The sequence below is a fragment of the Molothrus aeneus genome, chromosome 20, assembly GCF_037042795.1.
Source record: "Molothrus aeneus isolate 106 chromosome 20, BPBGC_Maene_1.0, whole genome shotgun sequence".
Lineage (NCBI taxonomy): Eukaryota > Metazoa > Chordata > Aves > Passeriformes > Icteridae > Molothrus > Molothrus aeneus.
Window position 1 is genome coordinate 6,342,134 of NC_089665.1, and position 19,156 is coordinate 6,361,289.

Sequence of the window (19,156 nt, forward strand, 5' to 3'; positions counted from 1 at the left end):
AACGGCACCAAAGACAAGGGGGGTTGGTTTTTTGTAAAAATTTATTCAGCATAGTCTGGCAGAGGTTATACACCAACATCTGCAGCGTGCCCTGCACACGCTGAGCACAGCTGGGGATGGCCTGCAGTGTATCCCACATTCCAGCCAGGAGCAGGCCTGGACAATGGCATCAGGAACCAGAGCAGGAGAGGAGTTGAGGCTGTGAGAGAGGCAGCAGTGGGTGGTGAGAGGCACTCAGGGCTGGCTGTGGCTGCAGCAGTGTGGAGGGGAAGGGTGTCTAAGGCAAGAAGAGCAGGATGCACAGGCTGGGCTGTGGAGCTGTGCCATGGATGCAGCAGGAATTCCCCATAGAGCCCTGCACCCTGCAGCTGTTTGGATTAAAGGAAGGTGCTGAGGAGGAGCCTGTGCTGCAGCCAGCACCCACCCCTGTGTCCCTGGAGCTGGGGGCAGCAGCAGTGCCCAGCCCTCCTGGTAAGGCAGCACTGAGGCACTGCTATAAATACTGTGGCAGGCAGAGTTGCAGTTCTGGAGCAAGAGGAAAAGCCATTTTTGCTGAAGGTGCTGCTCTGAGCCTGCGGAGCTGTGTGGGGAAGGGGCAGTGGGGACTCCCAGACAGGGAAGGAAGGGCAGTGGGGGAAGCTCATGTTCATCCCATGGCCAGCCCAGAGCAGCGGTAACCTCTGCAGTTTGTATTACATTGTGTTTGTGTGGATATGAAAAATTCCTATGGTATAAAAATAGAGAGCAAGAAATGGGACAGCTGACTTCAAAAAAAGATAAAAGTCTCTGGCTCCTGATCAGTGAAGTTACATCATGGGTTTTTAAGGTTATACCTTGTAACCATAAACTAAAACCAACAAAAATTCCAAATCTAAAACATAAAATTTCCACATCAACTCCATCTCTCGTAGTGCATCTCATCCTTGGCTATAAAGTATTTACAGGTTTTACTCATTTACACAATATGGCTTCACTATATTTGTAACACAAAGCATTAAAACGTCTCCGAGCAAAATTCTTCATAAAACATTCTGAATACAAAGTTTGGCATTTCAGTGATTTGGCTGAGAAAGCAGCAGAGTTACTTGTTTTCTGATTGTGCTTTTTTTGGTGATGACAAGCACAAATTTTGGTCATTTCCATCAGGGCTTAAACTCTTCCTCCAAGCCCAGCTGAAGCTCCCGAGCTGTGATTGCAGGGATGCTGTGCTGGACCCACTTCAGTCGGGGAAGGAAGAGAGCAGAAGGCCTTTGTCTGGGACTTTGAGAGTAAGACAAGAGAGCAAGGATGGATTTTGTGGTTGTTCTGAAAGTGCAGGTCTTTGGTAGTAACAGAAAGAGCAAAGCGAGGAGGGAGGGGTTTGCTGGGAGCAAGGTTCAGCCAATTCCGTGGAGGGGAAGGTCCTGGAGCAGGGAATTGTTCATCATCGGGAATTCAACCGAGGAGCCACCTGCAGGAGGAGGACAGGGTTGAAAGCGTGTTCAGAATGCTGCAGAATTTTAATTCCTGAACAGGCTGAGGCTGCTGTGGGGGGCAGCCCTCTGGTCCTAATGGGAGCTCTCAGCTCTGCTGGAAGGGGGGTTAGTGCAGTCTGCATTTGTGCTGGATTTATTTCTGAGTAAGCTGGGGTCTGACAGGGCATAAACCAGCTGTGGGGCTGATCTGACTGCCAGGATCACCACATACAAGCTGAGAAGGGGAGAGGATTTTGTTTGTGTTTTTAAATGTATCTAAAATTTGATTTGCTATGAAGTAAATGAATCTTGGGGGGTGGAAATAAAAAGTGAGGACAGTCCCTTGCTGAGTGTGAGCTTGGCAGCCCCTGAGGGCTGCAGGAGCCCTGTGCCCAGCTCCAACTAGGGGAAAGGCTGGGATAGCAGGGCAGGAAGAGCCCATGGCTGTGGCCCATGCCAGAATGCTGGCTGGGATCCAGGGTAAGTGGATCCACACTCACCACTGTTAGATGCCCGTTCTTGGCTTTGGCTATGAGCAGTTCTGAGCCTGAGATGAAGTCGATGATCCCTTCTTTGCCTTGTCCCACTGTGAACTTGATGCTGTGAAGAGCAGAGGGTGAGAACAGCCCTGGTGAGCATGAGAACTGTCCAGGAGCTGGGTGTTAACAGAGCTGCAGCACATGTGCTCTGGAGCCTTGGCTGGGGTGGATTTGGTACATTTGGGTGGGGTACAGGAGGAAGCAGGGCCCTGGTGTCACTCACCTGCCCTGGTTGATGTTGACATTGTTGATTTTGTTGGCCAGAATGGCTGTTTTTGTCAGTGTCTCAATCACGTGGTCACTCTGCAGGACAACGTCACCCTGGGAGGAGAGTCCATGCTTTAGGATCATGGCTTTGGTGTCACTGCACCAAAACTGCCCTGCTGTAAGGGACGGGGACAGGGACAGCACCAGAGGGGGCAAACAAGCACTGCTAAGCCCCAGCAGTGAACACAGGCAACTAGCAGTGAAAGAGCTGGCACAAAGTCACATCCCTGTCACTTTGTCACCCCCTCCTCCCAGCTGGATGTGCTCCCTGGAGGAGGGAGGGATGAGCCCCCAGTACCTTCTGCTTGTTGTCCTCACAGTGCACGTGCAGCACAAACAAGTTGTCACTCAGGCTGCTGACGGAGATGCCTGGGGAGAGACAGGAGCATCACTGCCCTGCCTGGAGCTGGGGGGCCTCACAGCCTCTCCAGGAATGCAGCAGCTGTTCCCCCTGCACGCTGGAGGCTGCAGGGCCCACACTGCAGCAGGGGCAGCAGTTTTCCCCGCTGTCAGATATTCCAAGGGCCAAAAGCTGCAGCAGTGGCTCAGGCAGGAATGGTGCAGCTCCCCCAGGGCCAGACCCTGCAACTGGGAAATCCCTCGGGGGAGGGTTGAGGGAGGCGAATTGAGTCACTCTGGTGACATTTTATGGAGCTTCATTCTAGAAAAACGCAATTCCAAGATACTAAAATGCTTGCCAGGATCAGCTCATGCCTTTCTTGCCCAGCCCCAGCCCTGTGCCAGCCCCACCTGTCAGGTTGGAGTAGTCGATGCGCTGCTTGATCTTGGCCTCCTCCACCACCATGGCCGAGCTCTGGGTGAGCAGCAGCTGCCGCGCCCTCGCCTTGTAGCCCTTCCTGTCGTACTTGACCACGGGCACTGCATACTGAAACACAAGTCAGCAGGGCCAGAGCCCAGCTGGGCACTGCCAGCCCCCAGCAGGCACCAACCAGGCCTTGGGAAACCAGGAATGCAGAAAATTCTCTGTGCCAGAACTTCCTCGCTGCCCCAGAGCAGCTCTGGACACACCCTGGTGCCGGCCCTGCCTGGGGACTGGGACACCCAAGGGGGTTTTCCCCCTTCCCCTCCAGCTGTAACCCATTAAATTCTTAACTGCCATCATTAAACTGCCCAAATCTCCACTTTCTAATCCATCAACTCTTCCCAGACTGTCCTCTGGTATTACAAGCTTAATATAATGTAAAATTCTTGCTGTACTTTCTCCAGAAATTGAATTTGCCCTTCTGCTGAATAACTGGGAGCTTGACAAAAGCTTGACATTTCTCACCTTAAGTGCTTCATTTTCTAATGCCTGAAGGACTTTAGCATTTATTTCTTCTCTACCTGTATTAAAACCAAAGAGGTGGGGGGTCAGAAAGGAATTTCCAGCAAGAAAAGAGTTCATTAATCCCCCCCTTCCCTCCTCCTGTTCAAACTTGGCAACCCCCACTCACCCAGTCGAGTGTTGATGAAGAGCCTGGGAACACTCTGAGGATAATTGTCTTTTTTACCCTTGAATATCTCACTGGCAATTACTTTTTGTTCCAACTGCAAGGACAAAAGAAGTGTTCTTATTTAGTATAAAATTTCTCCTCATTAAAAAGATACATCTGTGTTAGAAGAGATGTTCCCTTTGTGGTTTTATTAGCAGTCATAATTTAGTTCCTCTTTGGATGAGGAGTCACCCTAAACTTTCAGTCCCTGGAGGTGGCAGAGCTCCAGCCCCTGTCAGTGACCTGAGCCCTGGGCTCCTTTGCTCCAAGAACAAACCAGGCACTGGGAAATTGGGAAATGCCCACTGCTCTACTGGGGGCCAAGGCTGGCACACAGGACAAGGCACCTGGGATGGTTTACAGGGAAGATGGGCATAAAAGAAGCTCCTTATCAGTGAGTCTGGTTTGCTGGGGGAAAGCAGCTGCTGAGCTGAGCTGTGTTAATCCCATGTCCCTAATCACAGGCTCAGCCTCTCATTGCAGGTGTCCATGCACTGCAGGTGGTGAGAGATGGTGCAGTGAAAAACCTCCATGGCAGTTACAGCCAACATCTCCTATTCTGTCTCTTTACTGAGCTATTTTTTCCCTCCCCCTACCTTTCCATGAGATGAATTAAATCTCAGTATCATTTTTATTCTTTTTAGCTACATTAGAGCAGCTGAAATGGTTCCTGTAACTTCTCTGTTTAGAAGATGACTGGGTTTGTGTCTGCAGGATTCTTACTCTCTACTTTACATGGTACATGCAGAATAATGCAGCTTCTTATATTTTTAGCTTCCATGGGCAGAGTAGCAGGGCTTTTCAATAGAGAAATTATCTGGGGGCTTGGCTCCACAGCCTGTTTAAATAGTATCTATTGAAATATGTATAGAATGGGGTCTCTTCTGTGCACATTCCAGGCTTTTAGCGTTGTGTGTCTAACCTAAACCCAGATCAGTGGCACTGCTCCTGTGGCACCCCAGAAAGTAGAAACTCCCAGCCCTCCAGCTCCCCAGTGCTGCCCTGAGCCCAGGGCAGGGCCTGGCCCACCCCTCCCATTGCTCCCCTTCTCCATCCCCTTGAGTTCTGCCCTTGGCAGAGTCAGGGAAGCCCTGCACAGGTGCCCTGTACCTGCTGCTTCCACTCGGGGCTGATCCTCTTGCAGTAGGTCCAGACCATGTTCTGCATGCAGAGCCTGCGCAGGAGCTGCGACGCCTGCGGGGAGTGTGGGACAGGGCATGCTCAGAGCTGGGCACAAACCCACAGGGAGAGATCCCCAAGAGCCCAGAACCAGGGGAAACCCACAGGGACAGAGACCCAAGAGCCCAGAACCAGGGACAAACCCACAGGGAGCGATCCCCAAGAGCCCAGAACCAGGGGAAACCCACAGGGACAGAGACCCAACAGCCCAGACCAGGGACAAACACCCAACAACAGTCCAAAACCAGGGACAAACCCACAGGGACAGAGACCCAACAGCCCAGAACCAGGGGAAACCCACAGGGAGAGATCCCCAAGAGCCCAGAACCAAGGGGAAACCCACAGGGACAGAGACCCAACAGCCCAGACCAGGGACAAACACCCAACAACAGTCCAAAACCAGGGACAAACCCACAGGGACAGAACCCCAACAGCCCAGAATCACTCACAAACCCACAGGGACACATCCAGTAGTCCAGAACACTGATAAACCCAAGAGGGTGAAACTTGAGAGGGGCAAACCCAACAGGGACAAAAACACCACAGGGAACATCCAGCAGTCCAGAACTACTGACAAACCCAAGAGAGCAGCAGCAGCTGCAGAAAATGCACTGCTGGCTTAAAAAGCTGTTTCCTGACCAAGAATTAAATAATAAGTAGTTGATGTTTTGCCTTTCTCTATAAGGGTTTGCACTGGGACTACTTCAGCTGCCTTAGAATGGGGAATAAACACCAGGGTCCCTCCTCTGCACTATTTTGTTTGGAGCAGATAAATCAATTCAAGCAGATACAGGATAATAACAGCAACAGAGGGAACTGAATTTGTTAAGAGAAAATGGAAGGGAATTTCAGAGATGGATGAGAAGCCCAAGAGGAAATGGTGTTGCAAAAGCACCACACTCCAAGAAGCTGCAGTCCTGTAGGCCTGGATTCCCCTCCCACATCCCAGGGCTCATTCCCACCTCACAGAGCGATGGGGGAGGAGTTGGCCACGATTTGTCCAAGACATTTTTTGGTAAGTTCCTCTTGAGGTTCATGAGGAAGGAGAATCGGATGTAATCCAGGAAATACTCGTTCTCTGGGCACCGCGGGTGGTTCCGGTAAATGAAGCCTTTAATGAACCTGGGGGAGTGGAAAATATTGTTAGGAAATTTAAAATCTCATCCAAATTAGTGGTATTTAAATGTTCTGTTTCCTGGGCTTTATTTAATAGTTGTAATTTATTTTAAAAAAACTCTGTAGTGACAAGAAAGTTTATTTTTAGCATCTTATTGTTAAGGAGTGTGATGTTTGAGGGCTTGGGCTGCTCTTCACACACCTCCTGACTGTCTCCACTGCCCATTTCCTCTTGGCAGCTTTTCGGCGTCCCAGGGTTCCCCTCCACCAGGACTGGATGGTGATGGCTAAAAATAACACAAAGATTTTGCATTAAGGGAGCTCCTTCATCCCCAAACTGACTCCACACAAAACTGGCACCAAAAATGCTCAGGAAAACCCACTCTGGAAATAACCAGCTTTCAGTAGGGCATGGGGGCGAGAATATGAGTTTTTAATAATATGATACATGGGATAAATGTCAGGAAAAGGATGGGAATTGCTGTGGGAGCTGCTGGGGGAACACCTCTCCCTCCTCCTGTTCTCTCATACCTGAGCGTTTCATGGTCAGGAATTTCTTCCGGCGGTAGAAACCTCTCCACGTCGCCTGCATTTTTGTGGCTGGAATTGCAAGAAAAGCAGCAATTTACAACTGTGACCAGGCACATTTTCGTAGAAAAAGATTCAGCTTTTAAAAATAGAAATCTACTGCAAGTGTGAGTGCCTTACCCAGACTCTGTTTCCTCACTTCCAGAGCGTCTTCTGTGGCAAACAAGGTCTTGGGAAAGCGGATAAAAATCTTTGTTCTGGAAATAGAAATGCAAAATTACATTTGGAGCAACTTGCTTTTGGCATCCCCTTTAGGCTCTGTAATCTTTCCCTCCCCCATTATCTAGAGAAGCTTCATTTCAAAGGGACAACAGGGACATGCAATGGTTCATAACCTCAAACTGAGAAGACAGAACTGACCGTCCCATTTTGTATTCTTCTGGTTTGTAGCCAAGGTGCTTCACCAGCACAGCCACCCCATCGTGGGGCCGCCCATCCCACGTGGGCCACGTCTCTGGACACAGGGATTTGTACCTGGAATTGGCAGGAGAGGAAATCTTGGGGAGAGAAGTGCAATCCAAGGAGGGAGAGGGGCAAGGGAAGGGAGAGAGCCCAAGTTTCCCAGCCCTCTAGGTGGTAAAGCTGCCCCTGTGCTGTTCAAAACAGCTCCCAGCCTCAACACCAGTGGGCTGAAGCTCAGGGAGAGGGAGAGGAGAGCCCAGAATTCCAAAGCAGCCTCACCTCTGCAGGAACACCTCGTATTTCCTGCGGTAGGCGAAGCCGGCCCTGCGCACGCGGAGGTTCTCCATCAGCCCCAGGTACTTCACCTGGTGTCGGATCAGGACTTCATCAAATCGCTCTTGGCAGGGCATGGGAATGGACAAACACAATCAGTGCCCAGCTGGGCCTTGCTCCAGAGAAGGGGAATGGTCAGCTCTGGTTGTATCTCACAGGATTATCTTAATCTCCAGTGAATCCTCACAGCACAAGTCCCACACAGTTTTGTGTCTCCTGCCTTCTCCCCACCCATCCCTTTTTAATTGTTTATATTTAGCTCCAAAATGAAGTTTTCCTTTGGGATGCTTTATGCATAGAGGAACCAAAACTGGGGGAGAATAGGGTCATTAGAATGAATTTACACAAGTAAATAATTACTTACTTTAACCACCATCTTCCCCTACCCAAGAGCAGTGATCCCACTGTGACTCCTGGCTGCTGGCACTGCCACCCCCTCCCTACAGAAGCTCAGGCACAGCCCCAGAATGACCCCAGAATCTTCCTTTGGCTCCTTTCTGTGCCTCCCTGACTGGGATGCAGCTCTGCCTCTGTGCCAGGGCCATACCAGCCTGTTTGGCATCGTTGGGTTTCATGCAGCGAATGTAGGAGGGTTCTTTGGACATCAGGATTTCCATGAGTTTGGCGAGGCTGTTTTTGAACTGAGTTGCTGCCTAGGAGAAAAAAAAGAAAACTGCACATGAAGGGATGACTTGGAGCTGGCTACAAACCAGCAGAATACAATGTGAGGGGGTTTGCATTCAGAGCATGTCAGAGTTCATGTTTCAAAAAGAGGGAACAGCCACAGGCCCCTCCAGCCCTCGAGTTCTCACCGTTTCAGGTCTCTTTTTGTCTGTCAGCTCTGTCCTATCGAAGCACTGGTTTATGATGGGGTTCTCTGAGTTGCACATGGTCTGCAGAGAGAGATGTTTTCAGAGATGAAGTACAGAGAGCTACCAGAGAAACCTGAGGACAAAACTATTAAAATTAACAAAATGAACACTGGGATCTCAATCTGCCTTTTCAGAGCACAGCCCTGTGGACACACAGCCTCCAGGTGGAGTCTGGAGGAATCCTTTCCCTCAGGTGCCACCTCCTGAAACCCAACTCCTCATTCTGTCCTGGAACCTCCTCTCTGCACACTCACCTCCTTCAGGTTCCGGAACAGAAGGTCGTTGTTTTTATCTAGAAAACCTGGAAGAAAAACAAACCACTCAGGCTGTTCCACTGGGACTTCAAGGCAGGGATTTGAGATTTGAAATTAATCTGCTTGATCAAATAATGTGGGGATGTGTTTAAGGCCCAGGTTTTTGGTTTTTCTGTGTTACCTGCAACACTGTAGGTGACATCCCCAGCATAGTGCGAGAGCCGGAACTCCTCCCGCCCCAGCGACTTGCGCGTCTTCTGGTCAGCGAGTTTGTGCCTGGGGAGGGAGCAAAAACCTTCAGGAGAAACAAAATCCTGCAGGATTCACTTCAAAAAGCTCCAGCACATTCAGTCCTGGAGCAGGACTGTGCAGCAGTGAGCAAGGAATGCAAATTGGACTTCAGGATTTTCAGGTAAATGAAATTATCAACCAGCACATCATAGAAGTGTCATTAAATGTATTTATGTTTAATTAAAAGGGGAATTTCAGTGTTCCTGGCAGATTGGTTATGTGTGTGCACATCCTAAACTGAGCACTCAGAACAAAAGCAGAACATTCTGAATAAACAGACATTTGGAGCCCCAAAACTGAAGTAAACAATCTGCAAGGTGAGAGGCAAGTCAGTAACAAGAGTTTTGTTGCCCCTATTGCATTCTGAAACTCAGTCAGGCATTTTGTGTTGACAACCTATTTTATATTATCTTAAATATCAATCAAATCTCTCTGTAAAAGAGAATGATCATCTTCTGTGTGGGACCCAGCATGGTGAGGATGTTATTCACGCCCAGGGATCCCTCAGCTGAGGGAACACTCACGTGAGGAAATGAGGGTGGTTCTTCACAGTCTCCTCCAGTTTCTCCAAGAATGTCGTGTCTGTGGCATCCCCAGGTCTCAGACACTCCTCATCCTACAAACACACAAATTCCAGGGATTTCTGGGCTCTGCCTCACTGAGACTCACCTCCAGTTTGGCCTTTCCACAGATAAACAACTTTTAGCTCAATAAATGAAGAACTCTTGAGCTGAAAAGGAAAACATTTCCCTCCTTCCAGACTGCCTGGATTGGGAGCTGCTTTCCCCAGAGCCCATGGAGGTGATGCAATGACTTTTAAGGGTGTCAATATTTAGTGTATTATTGCTCTTCACACCTACTCAAACACTTCCAACATAAACTGATTTTTCCCCTTGTTTTCCACTACACTGCTCAAAATTTTTCATTCAAAAAGATGTTTTCAACTCACCAAAATAGAAATTATGCCTTTAAATTTCTCTTCCACCAAATCACAAATTATTTTGTTATTGAAATACTGAACTGGTTCCCACTGCAAAGACAAGAAATCACACTTAGGTGAAAACAACTCTAGACTGGAAAAGAAATGTAAATTTCAGAACATTTCAGAGAACATCTGATTTAAACAATCTTCCTGTCAAAGCCTTTTCACTCATCACATTTGTTTTCCTAACATTGCCTTTATTAAAACCTTGGGATGGCATTACTCACTTCCAGCTGTCTCACACAGTTACCAGGGTTTCCAAAAGAAGGGAAAAAGGAAAGTTCTTTAATTCCTTGGTTTGGAGGCCATGGCAGGATCTCTGCAAGGACAGGGAGGGGGGATTTGGGCTCTTTCTTACCGCGATGCCCTCGGACTCGTACTCCTCCTGCTCTGACTTCAGGGTCAGCTCTATGAAGAGCTGCTGCAACTTTTCATTGCAATAATTAATACAAAACTGCTCAAAGCTGCAAAGAAAAAGCAGAAAAATAATCACTGTTTGTACAGAAGGAGGTACAAACAGTGGGAGCAGCAGGGATACAGTGAATCGAGAGAAATAGATTTTTGTTAAGTGTTTATTTACTGACTGCATGCATTTAGTAAATTTATTATTAGGGAAACTCAAAGAGTTCCAGAAGGAGGTAAAAATGGACATGAAGGATGGAACATGGAGGAACACAAAAACCTTGAATAAAGGCCCACTAACACTGCAAATCTGAGAGTCTTGGTTCAGTGCTACTGCCAGGGAGGCTCCAGACTCTGCCAGTCCCATCCCTGCTTTGTCACCACCATGGGAAGATGCCACAACAGCCACCCCTGGGCTGGAGAGCTGGACAAAGGCACAGCTCAAAGGTAAGGCATGAACACACCAAAAAACACAACAGTTTATTTAAAATACCAGCACCATTAATAGCTGTAAATGCTAATTATTAGCTGGATGTCTTAAGTGTTAGAAGCCCTGTGATTAGCAGTTTTTCACCTGATGTCCTGACATTTAAATGCCACCTCTTTTACTAAGAAATGGAATAAAGCCTTGTTTCACAAGGGAGAGAAAACACCATAAACTGAACAATGTAACTCAGAATTTATCAAAACAAACCTGTTGTGCTGGAAAACCTCAAACCCATAGATGTCCAGCAATCCTAGAACTGTTGTACTTCTCCAGCCTGGAAACTTCTCTTCCTGCAACAGAACAGAAAACAAATGTAGGTAAAACAAATGTAGGTATTTGCTCACAGCTATGATCCATCCCTGGATCTCCATCAGAATTAACTGGGATTAGATTAATAACAAATTAATTTAGAAATGACTGAAAGCACAGAACTTGCTTTGAGGCTGAAAGATGTGGAGCTTGCTGTCCCATTTGGCTGGATCTCAGCAAGCAGAGGGTTCACTTGCCTTGTAAGCCAGGGATCTGTTGACCTTGCTGACCAGCCAGGAGAAGGTGCGGCCGTAGACGGCCTTGGCGAGGGCGTCCCTGGCATAGGCTGCCTGCTCCAGGTTCAGGGGACTCACCAGCTGCAGGCAGAGCAGAGCAAAGCACTCAAACCAAGGGATCCCCTCCCTTCTCCTGCCTCATCATCACTGAACAGCCACTCCAAATCATCCTGCTCATCACCAGTGGGATCCCTGCAGTGCCAGCCTCCTGAGAGGTGATGGGGGAGCTGCTGGCAGAGCTGATTCACTGAACCCCCTCTGCCTCCCAAATCCCCTGCTCTTACCTCCTCCCCTTTTGCTATGATCTTCTTGTGGATCAGGGCATCCCGAAGAACTGAGCCATCCACTGCCAGCAGCTGCATGCAGGATATTCAGTTAATTTATGCAGTTCTAAATTCCATTCTCCTAAAATTCCAGTCCAGTGAAACAACCCTTTATTTCCCACTCACACTGAACAACTCTGCAGCATCAATCCCTCCCTTCCCTGCTTTCTGGCAGGGATATGAGCTTACAAATGAATTGGCTGGAGGGAAGTGACCAAGCAAAGGCACTAAAGTGGTTCTTCCTTTAAAACTCTTCCCCCAGTCTATTCCTACCTCACTGCCCCAAGGTGGAAACCTCAAGGCAGGGGTGGGTCAGGTGATAAATAGAGAAGTTGTCCATTAAATGAGTTTGATGATAATATTTGCATTCTATTTAGGTGAAATTAAAGTTAAATTTATGAGAACTTGTAAATCACAGTCTAAAACTGTATGATGATATTAAGCTCAAAATAAGGAATCCTCTACAATTGAACTTTCCTGTAATATCTCCCTCACTGGTGATACTCACCCTGGCCAGGTATTTAATCTGGTTCTCTGTAGTGACCTGAGCATTCCCCTGCTCATCAGCAGCAAACTGGACATTCCCCAGGTGCAGGACACTGGCCACAATGCTCAGCAAATCCTGCCATGGGAGCAACAGGCAGAGATCAGGATGAGGGAATGAACACACAGCAAGGTTTTGGTGTTAATTCACTTTTTAGGAGAGCATTTTGTATATTTGCCAGGATTTTTGTAGGGAGTACATTCACTTTGATTTGATTCACTGATTTCAATCAGAAATCCTAAATCAAAGCAGAAAAAAATCCTTAAGAGTAGGAAAATGCTGCTGAACCTCACCTCCACCTCAGCGTCATTGAAGCCAATAACAGACAGGGCTCTCCTCATGATCTTCCACTCATTTTTGTCATTTATGGAACTGACTCTTGCACAGTGACCCTAAAAAGACACAGCTTGATATAAATAAGTAAATAATCATCAAAGATACACGATCCATCCTCAATGCATTGTGTTTCTTTTTACAGCAGTCACCTCAGAGTTATTTCTGAAGTGAGGGAAGGAAATGACAAAGTCAGTTGGAGATATTTCAACCCTGTAATATAATATTTTAAGAATTATAGTTCATGTTCACCTTTACTAAATAGTGATACTGCTGTGGGTTCTTCTCAAGACCCAGCCTCCTGAGCAGGTCCTCCTCCCCTCCCTCCAGCAGTTGGTAGAAGATGTGGAAGTTCCTCTCGCCGTGGTTCTGGTGCACAACTCGGGATTTCTCCAGGAGGTAGTTCAAGATGTGGCCCCCAACAGGAGCTCCCTAAACCAAGCCAGACACGTGGAAAGAGTTCATCAACACAGAGGAAAATGTTTCTGCTTCTTGATTGTCTGTTCAAAGACAAGATCTGAAGCAAAAGCTTCCAAAAACAACAGAATGAGCTGTCATTCTGTGCCACAAGCTCTATTTCAGCATGGTGGTGGATTTGAGTGCTAAAATTCCTTCTAGAAATTCACCAAAAAGGGAAAGCACAACAACTGAGTGTGGAGGGGTTAAAGGAGACCTGAAGGATGGCAGTGCTGAGTTCCTCAGCCCCTGCACTGTGTCCACCTTGCTGCTGTGGGGCAGTTGGGATCAGAGTGGGCACAAACTCTGTGCAGTTACTCAGGACAGGAATTATCTTCAGATCTCTCAGCTGGTTTATGTGGATTTGCCTGGGGAGTATCCACTGGCACACAGCACTAGAAATAAAATACCCCAGAAGTAAAAGGGCTTGATCTCAGTGTCCCCTTATAAAGAGAAATAAGGGAGGAATGAAAGGAGAGTGAGTGCCATAAAACCCTCTGGACCCAAACTTTGCTACCACAGGCTCTGCTTAAGCTGTCAGCAAGGAAATGCAAAGCTCTCACTACACACTCACAACAATACAGGAACACAGAGAGCTCCTAGAACTGGGACCAGTTCAGAAACACAAAGCAGATTCCAAGTTACCCTGTAATCAAACTGCACATCCATGTACTTCCCAAACCGACTGGAGTTGTCATTCCGAAGGGTTTTTGCATTTCCGAAGGCCTGAAATGAAAATGATCAGAGAAAATTAAATGGTACCAAGTCAGATTATTTATAAACACTTGGGTGAAGCTGTCAGTTATTTATTTACAGCCCAGGATTTTCCTTCCTGGAAACCCAGAAGGAAACAGATTTCTCCCTGAATTCTAAGGCTGATCTTTACACCCTGTGCAAGCAGTGCAGATGGAACATCCCTGAAAACACTTCCACGTCCCCCTGCAAGCTGATTTTTAATGGCAGTCCACTGCTGACAACAAATGTCACATCTGACAGCCTTTCCCTCTGTCCCCACAGCCATTTGCCACAGCTCACTGCCAGAGGGGCTGCAGGGCTTCCTGCTGCTGGGAGCTCACCTTGCCTGGGACACAGGGACACAGGGACATCTCAGGGCACAGGGACACAGGGAAATGGGGCACAGGGATACAGGGAAATGGGGCACAGGGCCATCTCAGGGCACAGGGACATCTCGGGGCACTGCACAGAGCCAGGGCTGGACACTAGAGGACACCACAGCACCACACAACGAACCCAGCCGGTGTGAGCTGCCCACCAGGACGTGTCCCTTTGCAGAGTCCTGCAGGGTCCCAGAGCTCTTCCCACACCAAATCCCCTCTGTCCCCAAACCCCACCCGTGCCAGAACTGCTCCTGGCGGGCTGGGAAGGGCCAGGAGCGCTTTGGCCGGGAATCAGAGCAGGATTCCCTGTGATGTGCCCACAGGGCATTCCCTGCACGCGCTGTGTCACCGCTGGCCCCAAGCGGGACTCGGGAGCGTCCCCGTGGCTGGGAGGTACCTCCAGGACGGGGTTGGACTGCAGCAGCCGGTCCTTGACGGTCTCGACCTGCTGGCTGGCGGGGCAGGTGACAGCGTAGTACTGCAGGATCTTCTTGGTGGCCTCGGTTTTGCCGGCGCCGCTCTCGCCGGAGATGAGGATGCACTGGTCCCTCCTCTCGGTGCGCAGCGAGCGGTACGAGTTGTCCGCGATGGCGTAGCTGGGAGGGGACAGCGGGATCAGCGGGTGTGCCCGAGAAACCCCGGCTGAGACAGCCCCAGAACTGCCCCAGGCCGTGGGCTGGGTGAGATCACAGCTCCTGCACGCTGGGGATAGCTCGGGACAGCACTGACACCTCAGGTCACACCTCAGCCACCAGCCAGGCCGTGCAGGATCAGCACGCACACTGTCAGATTATTGGAGACGGTTCTTTTGACTTTTCTTCCTGACAAAAATAGGTAGAAGTCGACTGAATTGTGCAGAACAACTGCCTTTTATTTATATTTGAGAGATCATTTTACAAATGATCTCTCAAATAGAAATGATCTCTCTGGTCACACCTCAGCCACCGAGCCAAGATTCTGCAGGGTGATGACACAAACTGTCAGATTATTTGAGATGGTTCTTTTGAGGTTTTTTTCTGACAAAAAAAGGTAGAAGTTTACTAAATTGTGCAGAACAACTGGCTTTTCTAAATACAAATGATCTCTCAAATATAAATGATCTCTCAAATATAAATGATCTCTGTGGTCACACCTCAGCCACCAGCCAGGCCATGCAGGATCAGCACACAAACTGTCAGATTATTTGAGACTGTTCTTTTGACTTTTTTTCCTGACAAAAATAGGTAGAAGTCGACTGAATTGTGCAGAACAACTGGCTTTTCTAAATATAAATGATCTCTCAACATCATGATCTCTCTTTCTGTCCTGGTCCCATGGGACAGAAAACACCTCGTTCTCCACTGGTATTTTTTCCTGCTTGTCTTCTAAGTGATGACACATTCAGAAGGTCACAAACAGAATTTTGCTGCCTGAGCTTCTCTTGAGTGCTAGGAAGAGCTGGAAAAGCCACCACAGCTTGAGGAGCATCCTGCAGGTCCCCTCTGCCCCAAACCCCAGGCACTCCCTCTCCCTGCATGGTCTGGCCCTGCCCTTCTGCCTCCTCCTTTGCTGCTTTTTCTTTAATTTCTGTGTTGTGAGCAGACAGATCTCACACCCAGGCACACACACACACCCACAGGACCAGAGGGCAGCAGGGATGAGTGACAATGGTGGCAACTGCTCAGGGGGGCAGGAAAAGGACAAGCTCCCTAACACCATTTCCAGCTCTCTCCTGTGGTGAGCAAGCAGATATCCTGTCATCTTCACACACCTGACAACATTTTAGTAGCCTGGCTCTTTAAATTTTTATTTTCATTTTTTCCTTTTTTTTTTTTTTAATTTAACTCTCCTGCTGTGCTATTAATTAGAAGTAATCACACCAAAATAACAGCAGTGGCCTTCTCCAGTCTATTAATACTTGGTGCTAAGGCAACACCAATGAGCTCCCTTGGCAACACAACTCACCCCACAAAATACATCATGTCCCTCTCTTCCCATCCACATTCTGCCTCTGGAGTCTTTTGGAAAACAGCTGAATAAATGCAGATTTAATTTGGATTTGAAGAAGTGCCTCTGGCCCCTGTGCCTTCATGGCCCCAAGAGCTCCAGCCAGGCACAGACAGAATCACAGAAATAAAGATGTTTATGGTTCCATTTGCAGGCCATAAACAGGACAGGATGTGACAGATCTCTGGGAATATACTGGGTTCCAAGCCCATAGGGATAACTTTCCTCCTCTGAGTGTGATGCACTTCCCAGAAAACCCAGCTGAACTATCTGACACTGGAATAGAGATCTGGAAGTGTTTTGGCTTTCTAGAGTCAGTTTAGAAGAGGAGAAAGAGGAAAAAAGATGAGTTACTGGAAAAGGAGAAACCCAGAGCACCATACTGCAGATGGGGCATTTTGTTGCTCCTCGGAGGATTTTTAAATGCATATATAATCAAATAATGCAATAAAATAATCAAATAATGCAACGGAACAGCAAAAACAGTCTGCAAAAAATTCTGTTCTCCCAGTGGGAGCAGCAGTACCCAGGATCACAGTTCTCCAGGGGTCACTTATGAGCTGCACATTTCACAGCTTCTGTAGGGACTTGTTAAAAGGAAAGAAAGCCTAAGAAATAATCAGCTACAGTGGGATTTAAGTGGAATCAAAGCACATCTGCTCAGTGCTTCGTGCTATCCATGAGCATTGCCATCATCCTGTACCTACTGCACACTTTAAAACAGAGCCACAGCCCCAAGGATTTTCCAGAGAGTCCCAAAATTCCCATCTAAGGGCACAGAAGCCCTTCCCTGAGCACAGGCAAAGGGAACTGGGCAGGTTTGAATGCAGGGTTTTTCAGGTTTAATTCTCCCCCATCTGGGTTCACACAGTAAAAATCATATTTTTGTCCTAACAAATCCAATTTCAAATGCTGAGACTTTCCCAAGTAATGGTGTTTCTCCCCCTCTCTGTGCTTGCAGCACATTCTGGTTTGTTTACTCTCCTGGGCTATGTGCCAGCAATAAGAAACAACCCAAATAGTTTGTTCAAAAATAATATCATTTACTCTTCCAAGATCTCTTTAAAAAAACCCAACAAAACACAACATAAAAAATCCTCCAAGAAGTGCTCAGAATTTGGCCTTTAGTCCTGAAGAAAAACCATTTTGAAGCCATGTGGCCTCAGCTCTCAGTCATCTTTTTCTCTCAGTCTGACAAAAAAAATTCAAACGCTTTCAAAAATAACTTTAAACCTCAAACTTTTCTTTTTTTTAATGGGAAATTGGGAATGCTCACCAAGCCAGACCATGTAAATAAATACATTCCTTGTTCCAACAGGCTGATGGTATCTTAGCAACAAGGGAAATACCAGATAAATATTGGTCAGGCAGTAACAGCAGAGGTAGGAAAGAAACCCCCACACAGCAGAAACTCTTTCCCCTACTTAGCCCCGGACACAGGGACCCCAAATAACCCTGGAACAATGAACTCCTGTCCTGCCAGGGCTGGGTAAGCAACTCTGTTCCTGCAGCCAGGAAGGAACCAACTCCCTTTCCAAATACTGCTCTCGCAAAGGCAACTCATCCTCTTTGGAGAGAGGAACAGGAATAGCAAGAGCCTCACACCACACCCTCAGAGGATCCTCTCTGTCCCTGGGACTTCCAGGGCTGCAGCTGGGACAGGGCAAAGTCCTGTTTGCCTTTTTTGATGTGTCCCAGTTGGGTGGGAGTGACCAAACCCGCACTGGCACCACTCACAGGTGAGGAGAGACTTCGTAGAAGCTGACGCCGCGGTACCGCTCCATGTTCTGCTTGGTGTAGATTTCCAGTTCCTTGTAGGGATTCACAGACACCAGCACAGAGCCAATGTAGGTCTGGGAAACAGAACAGAAAGCAGAGAGCTTACAGGAGGGCTAGGGGCAGAGCTCAGGTGGCTCTGGAGGCTGGACACCCACCCTGGTGGGCTGGGGATGATGTTGAGGCTTCCAAACAGGTCAAGGGTGCTGAGGAAGAGAACTCTCAGCTCTGGGAAAGTGACACTGCTGGAGCTGTGCCAGCCATGTTATCCTTGCTGGGTAAAAAGCACCTCAAATGGTTTTAGGGTTTCCAACAAGGCACAATACTGGGTTATTTCTGACATACATTTAGGATTGAGTTCAAGTCTGGGTTGCTGGATGTGAGTAAATTCAGGAGATGGAAGAATGTGGTGGGAGCTGGATTTGGAGTTGGATTTTCAGTGCTGTCAGTGCCACCAGATCTCAACAGGGGCACTGCAGTGAGTCCCTATACCCATGAAATGGGTGGTGCTGGCACAGGACTGGTCCTGGCACGAGCCCCCTTGGCCTGTGTGAGCTGCCACCAACACCCAAACCCCGCTGCAGAGCAGCGCCAGGCCTGTCCCGTGCAGCAAACCCACTGCAGCTCACTGAGGGCCACCCTGGGGACTGTCCCTGTGCCACTCACATAGATGAGGTTCTCCTTGAAGCGTTTCCTCAGGTTCTCAATGAATGCAGCCTCGCTGGTGAAGTTCTCCAGCAGGACAAAGTCCTGCACCCCGACGCGGTCCCGCGCCGTCAGAGCGCTCTCCATGCTCAGCCGGATGCCGTTGGCTCCCAACCCCTGCAGCCAAAAACACGGGGAAGATGGGATGGCTGTGGGTTTGCAGGCACTTCCCTGAGTCCACAAGAACCACAGTTATCCTTGGATAACTATATTAAAATGAGAGATTAAAGTGGGATATTTAAATAATCCCACTGAAAACAGTGATTATAACACATCATCAGTTGTCTGCTCTAATTGCTTGGAGGGAAGACAAGTCAGCATTAGGGAAAAATTACTGCTAGATTTCCAATAACTTCAAATCAACCAAAGAAACAAACATTGGATAAAGAGAATAAAACTTGGATTTCCTTTCCCAGGCATCCTTTAGCAGGAGGGAGGCTGAAATGTGTTCTCTCCTGTCCCTGATTTCACAACGGGAAGCTGTTTCGAGGTAAGGAATCTTTTATGACTAATGATGATTCATCTCAGAAGCAAACAGCTTCACATTGCTGACCAACTTAAAAGGCACCCAATGGGAAAATTCTGAGGAAAATGAGAAGAAATGAGAAATGGGCATTTCTGCACCCACGCTGCTGAATTTAGACCGTGACACCGAGATGCATCAAGAGACTCCAACCCCTGAGCCTCCTTTAAAGGTTCCATTTCCAACCT

The 19,156-nt window shown here is 48.1% G+C and overlaps 1 protein-coding gene across 1 annotated transcript in view; it reads right to left on the reverse strand.

Annotated features, from left to right (window-relative positions):
- Positions 1 to 23: 23 nt before the first annotated feature.
- MYO1C (myosin IC) overlaps positions 24 to 19,156 on the reverse strand; it is a 50,630-nt gene continuing 31,497 nt past the window's right edge. The window contains exons 2-32 of the mRNA XM_066563685.1: positions 18,407 to 18,562; positions 17,702 to 17,817; positions 14,376 to 14,574; positions 13,506 to 13,586; positions 12,657 to 12,836; positions 12,365 to 12,463; positions 12,036 to 12,149; positions 11,489 to 11,560; positions 11,166 to 11,285; positions 10,867 to 10,949; positions 10,129 to 10,234; positions 9,738 to 9,818; positions 9,313 to 9,404; positions 8,679 to 8,773; positions 8,498 to 8,544; positions 8,184 to 8,264; positions 7,919 to 8,024; positions 7,318 to 7,435; positions 6,997 to 7,110; positions 6,757 to 6,833; positions 6,580 to 6,648; positions 6,251 to 6,335; positions 5,895 to 6,054; positions 4,864 to 4,947; positions 3,715 to 3,808; positions 3,549 to 3,604; positions 3,011 to 3,146; positions 2,559 to 2,629; positions 2,217 to 2,314; positions 1,955 to 2,054; positions 24 to 1,450 (exon numbers count right to left, since the gene is read on the reverse strand). Of these exons, the coding sequence (XP_066419782.1) occupies positions 1,424 to 1,450; positions 1,955 to 2,054; positions 2,217 to 2,314; positions 2,559 to 2,629; positions 3,011 to 3,146; positions 3,549 to 3,604; positions 3,715 to 3,808; positions 4,864 to 4,947; positions 5,895 to 6,054; positions 6,251 to 6,335; positions 6,580 to 6,648; positions 6,757 to 6,833; positions 6,997 to 7,110; positions 7,318 to 7,435; positions 7,919 to 8,024; positions 8,184 to 8,264; positions 8,498 to 8,544; positions 8,679 to 8,773; positions 9,313 to 9,404; positions 9,738 to 9,818; positions 10,129 to 10,234; positions 10,867 to 10,949; positions 11,166 to 11,285; positions 11,489 to 11,560; positions 12,036 to 12,149; positions 12,365 to 12,463; positions 12,657 to 12,836; positions 13,506 to 13,586; positions 14,376 to 14,574; positions 17,702 to 17,817; positions 18,407 to 18,532 (3,087 nt within the window). The 5' untranslated portion in view covers positions 18,533 to 18,562 and the 3' untranslated portion in view covers positions 24 to 1,423. The remainder of the gene's footprint in view (positions 1,451 to 1,954; positions 2,055 to 2,216; positions 2,315 to 2,558; positions 2,630 to 3,010; positions 3,147 to 3,548; positions 3,605 to 3,714; positions 3,809 to 4,863; positions 4,948 to 5,894; positions 6,055 to 6,250; positions 6,336 to 6,579; positions 6,649 to 6,756; positions 6,834 to 6,996; positions 7,111 to 7,317; positions 7,436 to 7,918; positions 8,025 to 8,183; positions 8,265 to 8,497; positions 8,545 to 8,678; positions 8,774 to 9,312; positions 9,405 to 9,737; positions 9,819 to 10,128; positions 10,235 to 10,866; positions 10,950 to 11,165; positions 11,286 to 11,488; positions 11,561 to 12,035; positions 12,150 to 12,364; positions 12,464 to 12,656; positions 12,837 to 13,505; positions 13,587 to 14,375; positions 14,575 to 17,701; positions 17,818 to 18,406; positions 18,563 to 19,156) is intronic.